Source organism: Dryobates pubescens, chromosome 17 (assembly GCF_014839835.1).
Source record: "Dryobates pubescens isolate bDryPub1 chromosome 17, bDryPub1.pri, whole genome shotgun sequence".
Classification (NCBI taxonomy): Eukaryota; Metazoa; Chordata; class Aves; order Piciformes; family Picidae; genus Dryobates; species Dryobates pubescens.
In genome coordinates this window covers 2935852-2949093 of record NC_071628.1, presented here as the reverse complement: position 1 = coordinate 2949093, position 13242 = coordinate 2935852, and the positions used below count along the sequence as shown (strand labels likewise).

Below are 13242 nucleotides of genomic sequence, written 5' to 3'. Positions count from 1 at the left end.
TAGGCTGTGTTTGCTTGTATCCAGCAAGAAATGAGTGGGGCTCACTAAGATATGCATTTCATCTCCAAAGTCTAATAAAGAAAGGCACTGCAATTAAAATTATATTCCTTTGAGAAAGCAAGAGCTCTGTATGACCTGGGCTGGAAGTGCAGAGGGAAGAGGAGGAGGAAGCAAACAAACCCCCTCTTGTACAAAATGTACGGAGCGAGTTCACAGAACATAACGTTCAGACGTGGGCGCATCTGAAACCTGCACTCTGTCCCCCATGTTGGACCTCAAACCAAGGTCGTGGCAGAATGTTTTTCTTTAGAAAAGCAGCTTTGAAAAAAGCCAAATGGCTTCGTTATTTTAGAATAAATATAGATTATTCCAGTTAAGATCTCTTTTTATGTTCATTTTCAATGGCCCATAGCCTGTGTCATGAATCTGCAAAACTGCCCTGTTTGCAGTCACAGAATACAACAAAATTTAAGATGAAGAGTCAAGCACAACGTTGTCTGCTGTCAGTTCAGTGCTTAGGATTTCTCTCTGAGGTCCAGCAAAAGTTGGGGACAGGACTGCTACTTTTGCCCTAATTAGACTTTTACTAATTAATAGTGCTTCATGTGCTTTCCTGGAGTTGAATAAATCTATGAAGTATGATCTCTCGTGGTCCAGAGAAGTAGAGACAAGGTGGGAGAAATCTTAGTCAGGGTCCAGCTAATCTTATCTCCTGTTATCTCAGTGGCCATGCTAATATTAATGGTGGGTAGTGTAGTGTGATATGAATTGCAAGTGGTTCAATTCCCAACCCAGTGAACACTTGGAGTAACCTGAACACATGAGCAATCTCACCAAACTCAGAGGGACAATTTACGGATATCAAATTAACTGGACGTTACTTATTTCGGGGCTGCTGCTTCTTTGCCTGTATCTTAACACTGGAGGATTAAAAAGTACTGATTTGGGCTCTTTAATTAATTCAAACCTGGTTTCAGGTGATTGCCCTAAAAGCTTTATTCTTGATTTCTTCCAGCGTGTGGTGAATGATGATCACAGCCCACTGAAAGTGGAACTGGTGATTCCATCTTGCATTTCAGAATTTCTTCAGCCATTCATGTCACACTTCCATATTACTGTTATTTAGAGAGAGAGAAAAGGGCTTTAAAGAAAGATGAGGCTATGTGTGATGGGATGGGGAGCTTTGCTCGGAATGCCCTTGTTGCCCTAACAGCCAGCTTTGTTCTTGTAGAAGAATTGATATGTGCTTTACTGTGGAAACAAGTACTGTTTAAGAAAAGTAAATATTATAACTGCATGTTTTCTAGACACTGTGTAAGAGTGCAAATCCTCAGTGGAGGGAACAATTTGATTTTCACTACTTCTCTGACAGGAAGGATATGTTGGACATTGAGGTGTGGAGAAAGGATAACAAAAAACATGAGGAGCTTTTGGGAACGTAAGTTGTGGGTTTTTGTGGTTTTAGCTGTTTGGTGGTTTGGGGTTTTTTGTGTCTGTTTTTCGTTGTTTGTTTGGGTGGGTTTTTTTTGAGGGGTGTGATAATCACAGAAGCTAATGTAATTTTTATAATGATTTTGAAAATTGATCAATTTATTTTTATTACCAACATCATACTATATATTTCTTTCCTTGTTCAGGTCGTGTCCAGATGCTTCCTTTTATTAAAACCTATTAATGGCTACTTGGTTACCTGTAGTCTGTATGCAGAGACACCCTCGGTGACTCTGTGTATGCTGACTGTAAAATCCAGATCTGGTGGGTTTGGTGTCCCAGGTTATTGCATAAGCTGATGTTTAAAGCAGCATTTCTAGGGACAGCCTCACAGGTGGTCTTCCCATCTCCTGACTGATCCTGAGCTTTGTCCCATTGCAATATTCCCCTGTAGCTTCAGATTCTCAACTAATGATCTTAGCAAATAAGAGTTTTGAGGGGTACAGCAATCAAAATGAAACTTAATTTTTTTAATTAGGAATAGAGTATGGCTCCTACTCTTAGGTCCTGCTCATTCCCTTCTACTCTAACTCCATCTTCTTTTGGACAATATTAATACAATCTTGGTTTCCTCCTTTTACCTCCTCTCTTGTTCTGGCTTGCAGTGTTTTTATCTAGACCCATCTCCCCAACTGCATCTAGACAGTTGGCTACGTGCAGCAGCACCTACTTAGTTTACTGGAGTCCCTCTTGGGTCTGTCCATGCTTATCTGCTTGCAGGATCTGTGCTGTAACCTCAGAATTCTTTGAGGCAGGACTCTTGTCTGCAGTTGTTTGCTGTTCTCACCTGGCTAGTGTTTCACGGCTTGCTGACTAAATAGTAGTAACTCATAAGGACATTCTCTTACTTTAAGCATTCAAATAGTTTGAAACTATTCACTGAAAAGAACAATGCCCTTTGGCTCTACAAATGTTTGTGGTTTTGCAGAGCAGGAAATGCTTTCTGGCTGAATGCTGTTGCTCATCACATGAAGAACTGGCTGAAGATGAATTTGTTCCTTCCATTCTCACAGTTACTTTTATTACTTCTGATATTCTGTTTAGAGTTAAGAAATGTAGCAGTGTTTGTGGCTTGCCCCTGTTCAGTCTGCCTGGTGCTGGAGCAATTCTTCCTTAGCTGTGTTCCCCCTGCATTGTTTCTGGCAGGTGGTGTTCAGTGTGGCAAAAAATTATGAGCAAAATGCTTCCTCTATTATTTAACATTTCAGCACTGAGCCTGAGTGTGTTAGATTTACCTTAAAGTTATTTTTGCTCTGTGGAGAGAAAAATATTGCTGCTGTTGCCTTAAAGCATGGCAAATTTTCCAAGGGATCAAAACAGGAAAAACATTCTGTTAGCTTTTTAAAGAGCTATTGCAAGAATAGGTAAACAGCCAATGCAGAATAACAAGTCTTGTTTTAACATTGTAGAAACTTGTGGCACCCCATAAATAATAATTTATGAAGGCTTCAAAAGCAGTCTAATCTGGAAAAGGATTCTGTAGGAAAAACAGCCTTATGAGGTGCCATGTTTATTGTTTCTGTGGCTTCCAAGTTGAGTTTGGAGATTTCTGCATTCCACGACATCATTGTAAGAAAGACTCTTCAGTAAAATGGTTATGGGTTATATTTGGCCATTCCATGTAGCAGTACACCCCAAATGCCCTCAAATAATTTGCAGGGTTTTAAGGAAAAGGCAAAATTTGCCACATCTGAATTAATAATCCTGTGGCAAATTTGTGGATAGAGATCCTTGTGTTCCCCATGGAGCTGTATGGGTTGAAGTATGTTGATTAGACCTTTAAATACATGCATATTTTTAATATTGACATGAAGTTGAGGAGATGCAGAGATGGAGTCAAGTCTGATAATCCAGACTGCTGAACTTCCGTAGTCTAGACTTGTGTTAATTCCTTCAGACCCAGCATTTCATGTAGCCCCTGGAACATGGCTCTTGTCCCGGGATAATTTGGTTTTGAGGTAAAATATTGTTGTTGAAATGAGACCTGAAGTGTCTGTGGAGACTATGGCACATGTACAGTAAGAAATCTGTTGGACCTCAGGTACTAAACACTAACACCTGGGGTATTTGTCTGCTGCTGAATTAGTGAGGAAACATTGGGTGCAATTTCATGTCACCCTTCTATCACAAAACAAACCCTCACTGTCAGTGCACACTGCAAGCTGAATTATTAAAACCAGCCTACCTGTGTTCTCCTCAGATTTTCAACTGGGTCCAGTGTCTCCGACTTGCTTAAAATACTGCAGCCTTGGATGGTTCAGTTGCTAGAATCTGACACAGAGGGGTGGCTGTGTTTTGCTGCTGGATGAAATAATCCCTCTATTTAGTCTGCCCAGAACTGTTAGTAAGGTTTATTGAGTGCTTTTTGTGTCCTTTGGGATAAGAGGAATGCTATAAACAGGAGACTATGTTAATGTATATTAATAAACAAAGGTGTTAACGTGTGCAGAATTCGTCCAGGCAGAGTTACATTGTTTATGCCAAGCTGTTAGAGTCCTTCTGCATTAAGGGATATGTTTTGAAAAGGAGAAGCTGCAGAATGTAGGAGATTTTTCCCTTTTCTTTTTCTTTCTTTCTTTTTTTTTTTTTTTATCACATATTTACCTCAAGAAAAAAACAATACAAAAATTACTAGACTTGAGACCGTGGGCTATGAGTCTGAAGTGTGTCCAATAGCTTTGTGATAAATGCCTCCAGGAAACAGTGACTTTTCAACAAGAAACAATCCTTATTTTAAGGCTGTGCTGTTAGGATGGAGCTGTGTCTAGGCCTATCTTTGAAATTTCACCAAGCTGTAGGAAGAACCAAACAACCAAAATTTATCTGTAGAATAAGTCAGAATAAGATCTTCTTGTCTCCCAGACACCTGTGGCATTTGAAATTCCTTTTCAGATCTTGTTTGTCTTACTGTATGCTGTGATAATTAATCTGACCTCTTGTGTAGAGGTTTCAAGAGTTTTGCTGCAGGAAAAAAATGGCAGTTGTGTGCGTTTTTTTGGTTACATATATTTGTATATGTATTTTATATATGTTCAAGGATATTTATCATAACTTCATGACCTGTGGATTGGCTAATAAAATTCAGCTCCATGACTACTGGTAAAAGAGGCTAAGTCAACACCTTCTAGTGAAATTTTAACAGTTGATTCCCTGGTAAAGTCAAACAAATAATTGAACACCAAATTGACTCTGTGGTGTTTGCAAGTTATATTTATCTGCAACATTAATTAAAAGGTAGGGGGGAAGTTTGGCAGCTAACAATGAGGGCTGTAAGTCCAAGGAACAGTCTTAAATAAGAATTAAAGCTGCGGTCTAATCGTCTGCAGGACTAGAGGTTAATATAGAGGTGTAGACCTCAGTATTGATCAGGCAAAGGAAGGAAAGCATATAATTAATGGTCTTTTTTTAAAAGTGATGCATTTGGGTGCACAATGCACTCTCAAAGTCCAGTCCTGTGTCCCCTCCAGATCGTGCATATAGCCATGTGTGTGAAGGACTGTGCCTGAATTTAATATGTGAGGTAGCAGAAGATGACAACAAACAGAGCTCTCCTGTTTTGAGATAGGATTACTATGTTGAGAATTCATCTCAGATCATTTGCATTGCCTGAAATACAAAACAAACACACAAACAAAAAACCTGGGGAAAAAAAAAGCCAGTCTGGGAGTTTTTTGCCCTTTGCATTCAGAGCAGGTAACTTTTGAGCAATAAGTGGATTGCCTCCATTAGTTTTATACTGTGCCCATTTCAATAGTCTCTTACTGCTTCCCTGTGAAATAATTACCTGTAATAAGGACTTGCAGATAGAAGGCTGCAAAAGAAGGAAGGAAAGAGTTTCTGTTTCAGGAGGATGGAGGGGAAGTAGTTGGGAAATCATTAGACTCATTTTAATAACGTAGAAGTGTTTGTGTGGAAACTGTGAGCTTGTATTGTACATTGACTGTCTAAGTGTTTCACCGTGCTGCATTCTTTGCAATCTGATCAGTTATATCCTGTAACCTAAATGAGACAGATTGGCTTGGTGGTTTTTTTTTTTTCCTCAAGTCTTTTGCCATTTGCAAGTGCAAATGTGGACTTTCTTTTCCTCAAAAGAAAACACTGAGGCATACCATCACCTTGAGTGAACACAGATGTTTTAAGGAAGTGAGTTTGCACGGAAATCAGACATGATTTGAGGAAGAAATGCTTAACTCCATCTCCTGCTGTTCTCCCCCTCTACATGTGCATCCCTCCTACCCCTGCACCCTTACACTTGATCTTTTCCTTGACCTTTGGCTAATCAAATTCTTTAAATAGGAGAAAAAAATTCCAATTTGTCAAAACAAGCTAGAATTATGCTGAACTTTGCCTTTGAGATCGAGAGACTTCTGAGGTTATCTGTTGGTGGGAGATACACCGTTGTCTGAACAAGTTGTCTTTTCTTTCATACCCCATGGAAAGTTCTTGACATAAAAAAGCAAATGCAGCTTTTCCCAGTTGTAGACTGTGTTGAGTGGGTGGTGTACAAAACGCTGATATGGGAGATGTGGCTTCTCTTGCCAGCTGAACAACAGACCAGCTGGGTGACCCTGAGTTTTCCCCTCTCCTTCCTTCACTTTTGTAATCTGTATAAAACCATAACACACACACACACACTCCCCTCCGAGATAAGGATGCATTCCCCCTTTTTCACTGATAACTCAAGTGCCAGTAAAACTGCTGCAGTCCGAGAGGCAGCTGTGTTAGTGCAGCCAAGGTGAAGTTAACCTCCAGTGTAGAAGTGATAAGGTCTTGTTCTCAAATGCTTGCCTTTTTTGTTGTTGTTTTGTTTTCCTTTCTGCTGTTACTTCTCTTGTTGTATCTTTCTGAAGAGTCTAAGCGTAGCAACGAGCTTTAAATGCAGCCTCTCACGCTTTGCAGTTGTGCTGAGAGACAGCCTACATGCCAAAGAGTGTTAGTACTCTTACTGGTTTATTTTCTTTTTCTTTAATAGCACTTGAAAGCAGCTAATAAGAGCAAACTTGCAACCTGTTGTAGGTTCAGTGCAGTGAATGGCAAAGAGCACTTAAGGCAAAGTCCTCCCCACTGATTCAGGTCAAAAGAAGATCGCACAAAAAGCTGTGTTTTAATAAGCGGAGCTACCGAATGACTTCCAAACTCATCAGAGCAATGACTTTTTCTTCATAACATAGCTGCATGGGTTTTCAGGCTGAAATGTTGGGGGCTCTTTATTTTTTTTAACCCCCTTAGCATTCACAGAAAATAGGCTGTTAAGAAGCGGAAAGCGTGCAATTTATAGCAGATGGGTATAAACCGCTCCAGCTCTACTACTGGAATGGGATCAATCAGGAACACTACATGCACCATTTACCCAGAAGAAACCCACCTGGGGGAACCCTGTGGAATTTTAGCCTATTAAGACAACACCTTAACAAGTTTAGTTTAAATAAAAACTTGTCGGCAGGCATTAAGCAGAGCGAGAGCTCTCCCTCTCCATCATCCTCTTGCTGTCCCTGTGAGAAATGGGACTCCCCTCGCACTGTGGCGACAAAGCTTCTCCTTTCTCATTGGGGTGTTTTTTTTTTCCCTTTCCCCTTTTTCATCTGTAACTTTTGTTCAGCTTGTTCTTAAAAACCCAAGCCCCATGGAGGTTCAAAAAAGTTCCACTCCATTTACTGGACTTCTAAATAGAAGGCACTTAGCCGAGCCAAGTGATTAGGCTTTCTGTTGCGTTTAACTGCTCCCTTCGTGTGGAACCCACTGTCTGGTGATCTCTCTCTCTGCTTTAGCTCATACTTACCTTTTAGTATTGTCTCTTTATGAATATTTCTCTCTCTCTCTTCTTTTTTTTTTTTTCCCTCCCCCCCTCTTTATTTTTATTTTTAGGGGAATTAGCAGCTTAATGATACATATTATGTGTGGTGATGGGAGGATGGCTTCTAAGACAATCCTTCCCTTTGGGAAATATAAGAGTGTGCTGGAAATGTGGCTCTAGTAAGGCTTGTAAAAGAGATTGGGGCATACAGTATAATGTAGCATAAAATGGAGTATGTGACTTTAAAGAAACTCATCTATTTTAGGCTAATGTTTTAAATTTTGCATTTGCCCCTTTTCCTTTCCCCCAGGTGAAATAAAATTGCTTCACATCCCTCACAAAACACGAGGGGATTTTAGAGGGGAGTGAGGTAGGCCAGAGTTAAGTTTTCCTTGCAGCCCAACCCTTTTACCTCTGCTTACCAGTAGGTGAACCAGAAAGCCAAACTTGACAGTAAATGTAATAGAAACTGGCTAATTGGTTTCCCATGTTTAATTTTGAGATGCTGGCTTTTTGCATTCTTTCCATCCTGAACAAGCAATAAGTTTTGGTGCCTGCTTGCTACTGAAATCAATATAAATGTTGCTTTATTCAGTAATTTCCCCCAGCTCCTTTTTCTTATTAACCCTTAGCAATGTTGTTCCAGGTGCCAAGTTGACATTACTGCCCTGCCAATGAAGCAGACCAATTGCTTAGAGCTGCCTCTGGAAAAACACCCAGGATCCCTGCTAATGCTGGTTGCTGTTGCCCCCTGTACAGGAGTGTCTATCTCTGATCTATGTGTCTGCCCTTTGGGAGACCCCAGTGAACGGCAGCAGATTTCACAGCGCTATGTAAGTTTGCCTTTTTTATGGTTTTTCTTCTTCCCCTTGAGTTTTGAAAGTAGGGAAAAGAATTAACAACAAGTACAAAAAATGCCTAGTCATAAGAGCATGTCTCCTACCAGAGAAAACTCTTGGACAGTATAGAATCATTGAATCAATAAGGTTGGAAAAGACCTCAAGGATCATCAAGTCCAACCTGTCACCCAAGACCTCATGACTACTAAACCATGGCACCAAGTGTCACATCCAATCCCCTTTTGAACCCCTCAAGGGACGGTGACTCCACCACCTCCCTGGGCAGCACATTCCAATGACTAACAACTCTCTCTGTGAAGAACTTTCTCCTCACCTCAAGCCTAAACTTCCCCTGGTGCAGTTTGAGACTGTGTCCACTTGTTCTGGTGCTGGTTGCCTGGGAGAAGAGACCAACCCCCACCTGGCTACAGCCTCCCTTCAGGTAGTTGTAGAGAGCAATAAGGTCTGAGAGCAATAATGTCTCCCCCGAGCCTCCTCTTCTCCAGGCTAAACAATCCCAGCTCCCTTAGCCTTACTATGTTTTGAACAACAAGGAGTCAAGCAGGACAGATAGATCCAAGCAATTTGTCTAGTTGTATTTGAGTTTTAAGCTAACATTTTTTCCTTGCAAACTTGACTTGTATTAAGGGATTACCATGGGGAATGAAACACACTGAAGATCACAAAGAGATCATAGTACAATTAGCTTTATTTCCTCCCTTGGGGAGGATATGTTCTAGACTTGCAGCTCTTGGAAGATAAAGCCATATGGTGGCTTCAGTTTCTCAGTGCTCAAAAGCTGGGCAAGAAGAAATGAGTGTCTGAAATGTAGGGTGCAAAACTTTAGGCGTGAGTGATTTGAGCCACATAAATCAAAGACTTGATGATCTTGGAGGGCTTTTCCAACCTGGTTGATTCTGTGTGACAAATTCCTCACTCTTGATTGAGTGGACTGCTCTCCTTACCCATGCAGCTTCTTTGGGTCTACCTGTGTCCCATTTTCTGTTTTAATTGGGGGATAATTCTTGCATAAACATGCAGGGCTCCTTCCAGTGCCCGCTGTAACAGTAACATGTGACTTGTGTGAATGGAGAATTTCCTTAGAAGCAGGTAGTGTGTGTTGTCTTGAGCCCTCATGGCTCATGATGCGGTGAGACTGGGGGTAGTGGACATGTATTTATGGGTACAGCAGCTGCTCACCTGAAACACCACAGAACATAAAAATGTAAGTGATTTAGTAGTTCAATAGTTTCTATTTCAAAGTTACAAATGAAACAACATCCTTATACTTTTCTCCTTGCAGTGTCTAAGGAACTCCTTTCGGGACATAAAGGACGTTGGCTTCTTACAAGTCAAAGTTTTAAAGGCAGTGGACCTGCTGGCAGCAGATTTTGCAGGTATTTCATTTCTGTTTTGCAGCATATGATGCTATAATATATTGTGAGTGCCACTTCAGACTTTATGCTGTACCGTCAGTTCATCAAGGAAAAGTAAACCTTCCCAGCATTTCTACAGAGGTGAAACCTGGCCTCAGGGAACCAAAAGATTTTAAATCCCAAAAGTATGGGGCAAAGCCCAGTGAATGGAGATCTGATCTGCCCTTTAGTGATCAATAACTTAACGCTTGGCATGGTGCGCTGCTGTATTTTCTAGCAGGATCACGTAGAACGTGATGGTGCCTGAAAAGCAACCACAGCCTCCCCATATTTTAACAAGTGCCTTGTGAGTTCATGAGCAAGACTGGAAGAGTGTGGGGGCATGTGAGATGGTGCTGAGTGGGGGGATTTGGGAGGTGCTGCAGGCTCTCCCTTGAAAAACAAAGCTTGCCAGCAATAGTGATGCGAGTGTGATGGTTCCTCTTTCAGCTTGTCTGAGGCTTCAGTTTGGCATGGTCGTGTAGTGCTCTTACTCCAAGGAAAGGATGGATTTTCCACTCAGCTGTACCTCAGATTGTGCTTGCTTTTGTCAGCAATGGATGCTATCACCTTTTAAGAATACAACTTTATATTATTTCTCCAGGGAAGGTCTGTGGAATAGAGGCTTCTCTGTAGTGACTGCCTGGATACTATTATTTTTATTACCATTTTCTCCCGGATTCTGGAGACCTTTTAATTCCCCTCTGTATTGTGCAGCAGCTCGTAATTCAGGAACACAGCATTGTGTGTTGTGCATTTGCTGACACAGTAATTTTTTAAGATAACTTGTTGATAAAGGCAGGAAAGATGTTCAAGAGAAAACACTCTTGCCCCATTCCCTGGTATTCATCAAGATATTCTAACAAGACAATGCTCCTCCTAAAATGAGGACCAAAAGAGAAACCCCAAGATTAATCACAGTACTATTTCAATTTCAATTCATTGCTTAACCTTGGAATGGGGAAAAAGGTTACTGCAGACAGCAGGACTGTAAAGAACTGAAGAACTTCATTTGAAAACAAACAGAAACTCTTCTGTTAATGAAAGGTAGCCTGTGCAGGAGTGCATTTCTAGATGGGCATAAAGTGTATGACCCTGTGGAATTAGAGTGTAACTGCACCTTCCTACCTAATTTGGTAAGGAGTTTACAGCAAAGGGGAGCCTTTGGCTAACAGCAAGGCTAGGGCTATCTAGAAATCTGTGAGGGTTTAACACAGAAGCTGTCTAGGGAAAGAGCTGAGCCCAGTGGGTTATGTACCCTTTAGGAAAACATCACTGCAGTTGTATCAGTGGTGGATTTGGGCACCCTTTCCCCAGTGCTTAAGCAGGAGCATGTGGGTGGATAATGAGCACTGGAAGAGACAAGGCAGGTTCTTGATTCTGCAATTCAAAGACTTTTCATGCAGAGTATGTGACACACATTCCTTGTGCATAGCACAGAATGAAATTCTGCTTAAGTAAAAGGTTACTCAGTCTGTCATTATATTCAAAATAACCCAGGCTTCGAGCCTGATTCATGAAGCAAATGACAAATTGTTTTTCAATGGCAGTGCTGAAAATATCCTAGTATTATGCTGTAATAGACTCACCAAATTGCAAAAGGATGCAGCCATTTTAGGTAAAAATAGCATAATTTCTGATCGTGAAATGAGAGACATAAAGATTAATTATCTGTTCTGAGCCATTCATAAATGATTAGTGCAGCAATTATGGACTTCCATAATAGAGCCCTCCTAGAGCAGTGCCATATTTCCTGCCTTGCCAGGGAGACCGTTCAGATTTATTGGTATTGATCAAAGTGATTTTGAAGTCTAGCTGAAATTTTGATAAAGGGGGGAAAACAACCACAGAGACAATAAGGAGTGCAAAGATTTCTGAGGGTTAATAGAGGAGCCACGTCAGCAGGTAGCATTCCTTCACTCTCCCATCCCTTAGCAGTCGTGAGCCTTGTGTGGGTGAACTTGTGCAGACCTGATGACAAGTGTAACGCCACCTTCTGCCTTACTCCCATAGTGAAGAGTGCACTTTGGTGCCACTTGGGATTTCTCTTGTCAGTTAATTACACGCTGGCATTCTAGATTTTAATTGCAAGTTTTTAGCCCACTATAATAATAGCTATCAGAAAACAACGTGGGATCTGCTTTGCTTGTGAAGAGTGTTTTGAAAATCCATATTTTACCATCTGACATAAATTTTAGGCTAGTTTCTGCAGAGCTCTCTCGAAGGTGGAGAAGCTCTTCGAGCCCCAGCTAGCCCTGTTTGAGCCTTTCTTACTTTTGTGTTCCTAGATAATAGTTTTGTTGACGTGGGGATGACTTTTTGTGCTTTGTTGGATGTTTTCTGTGTAGGCATGAGGGTTCTTCTCAAACACTGCATTTGCTCACTGACCAAAATATAGCCTTCAGAATACCAAATTACACAGTGGGGTTGTTTTTTTGGCATATACCAGCCTGCATTTCAAGCAGCTTCTCTGAAAGGCTACATGCATTTTCCACGCTTACCAAGGGACGGGCACGTAAGCTGAAATGTTGAAGACAAATAGATTCCAGTAACACACATGATCTGTAAACTTTACCAGTATTGACTAGTTAATACCCACTGTTTACATACTGAAAAGATTCCTGTTTAGTTTCTAAACTTCTCAGAGTAAGCACCTTAAGGGCTCTGCATTAATAATACCAAAAATAAGGATTAAGGAAATGACAGCTTTTGCTTGCATATCTTGTTTGTGTGCTATCTAAATCCCTGAGATATTTAGTTGCCTATATAAAAGTTAGGCTGGAATGTCTGTGGCTGAGTTATACATGAGCACAGAAGATGAGATTAAATCATATATTGTGCCAGATGTGCTGATAAATGGTACTCTGCTCATGGTGGAAACTGCTGAGCTGCAAGAAGTTGTCAATGCTACAAATTCATGTAGTGTAAGTTAGCAGAAAACCCCAAATCCTCAGCAAATGTGTCTTTGCCATAATGGCTTCCACATTGTTGTTGTTCTTTTGAGAGGAGGTTGCATGGATTTTTGTTTTGGGGGTTGGTTTTGTTCATTAACTTCAAGTGTGGTACCAGATTTGTGCACGAAGTCTCCAGCTGGTGTTGGGTTTTGTGTAACCTGTGGCACTGTGTATGGTCTTGGTAGGTTCAAGGACTTGCTCACATGGAGCTAATAGAAGAAAGGCTGGTGATACAGACAGCACCCTGCTTTTCTTCTCATGGTGTGGGTACTTACAGAATACAGAATTAACCAGGTTGGAAAAGACCTTTGAGATCACTTAATGCTATAAGCAGCTAAAGAAGATCTCAACTCCAAGCAGAGGGTAAAACAGAGAGCTGCAGCTGCAGCACTGATGCTTACCTGGGTCAGGATGATGGCACCACTATGTAATGTTGTTTAAGTAATTGTCAAAGTGAGCAGATTTGATTTTTTTTCTTGCTATGGAGACTTAGAGATGATTCACTGTGAGCCTCAGACTCCAGGTATTAAATGGAGCCACCACAATGCTTTGGAAGGTAAGTGTTAGGGTTTGCAGAACTGAGGATGCGTCAGAGATGTTATTTATCTAGCAAGCCATTGCAACCCAACAAGGCAATTTGCAGTTTCCTTGATGGCCCTAACTTTATTTCACCAGTCACTTCCTCAGCCTGACTGCAAAGGAGGAGAGTACATGCTGCATATGAAAACTAGTCAACTCCATTTATTATT

At 41.0% G+C, this 13242-nt stretch overlaps 1 protein-coding gene across 1 annotated transcript in view; it reads left to right on the top strand.

The window, feature by feature from the left end:
* MCTP2 (multiple C2 and transmembrane domain containing 2) overlaps positions 1-13242 on the top strand; it is a 109266-nt gene that overhangs the window by 33751 nt on the left and 62273 nt on the right. Inside the window, exons 9-11 of the mRNA XM_009899013.2 lie at positions 1308-1438; positions 7932-8118; positions 9428-9521. Coding sequence (XP_009897315.2) covers positions 1308-1438; positions 7932-8118; positions 9428-9521 — 412 coding nt within the window. The remainder of the gene's footprint in view (positions 1-1307; positions 1439-7931; positions 8119-9427; positions 9522-13242) is intronic.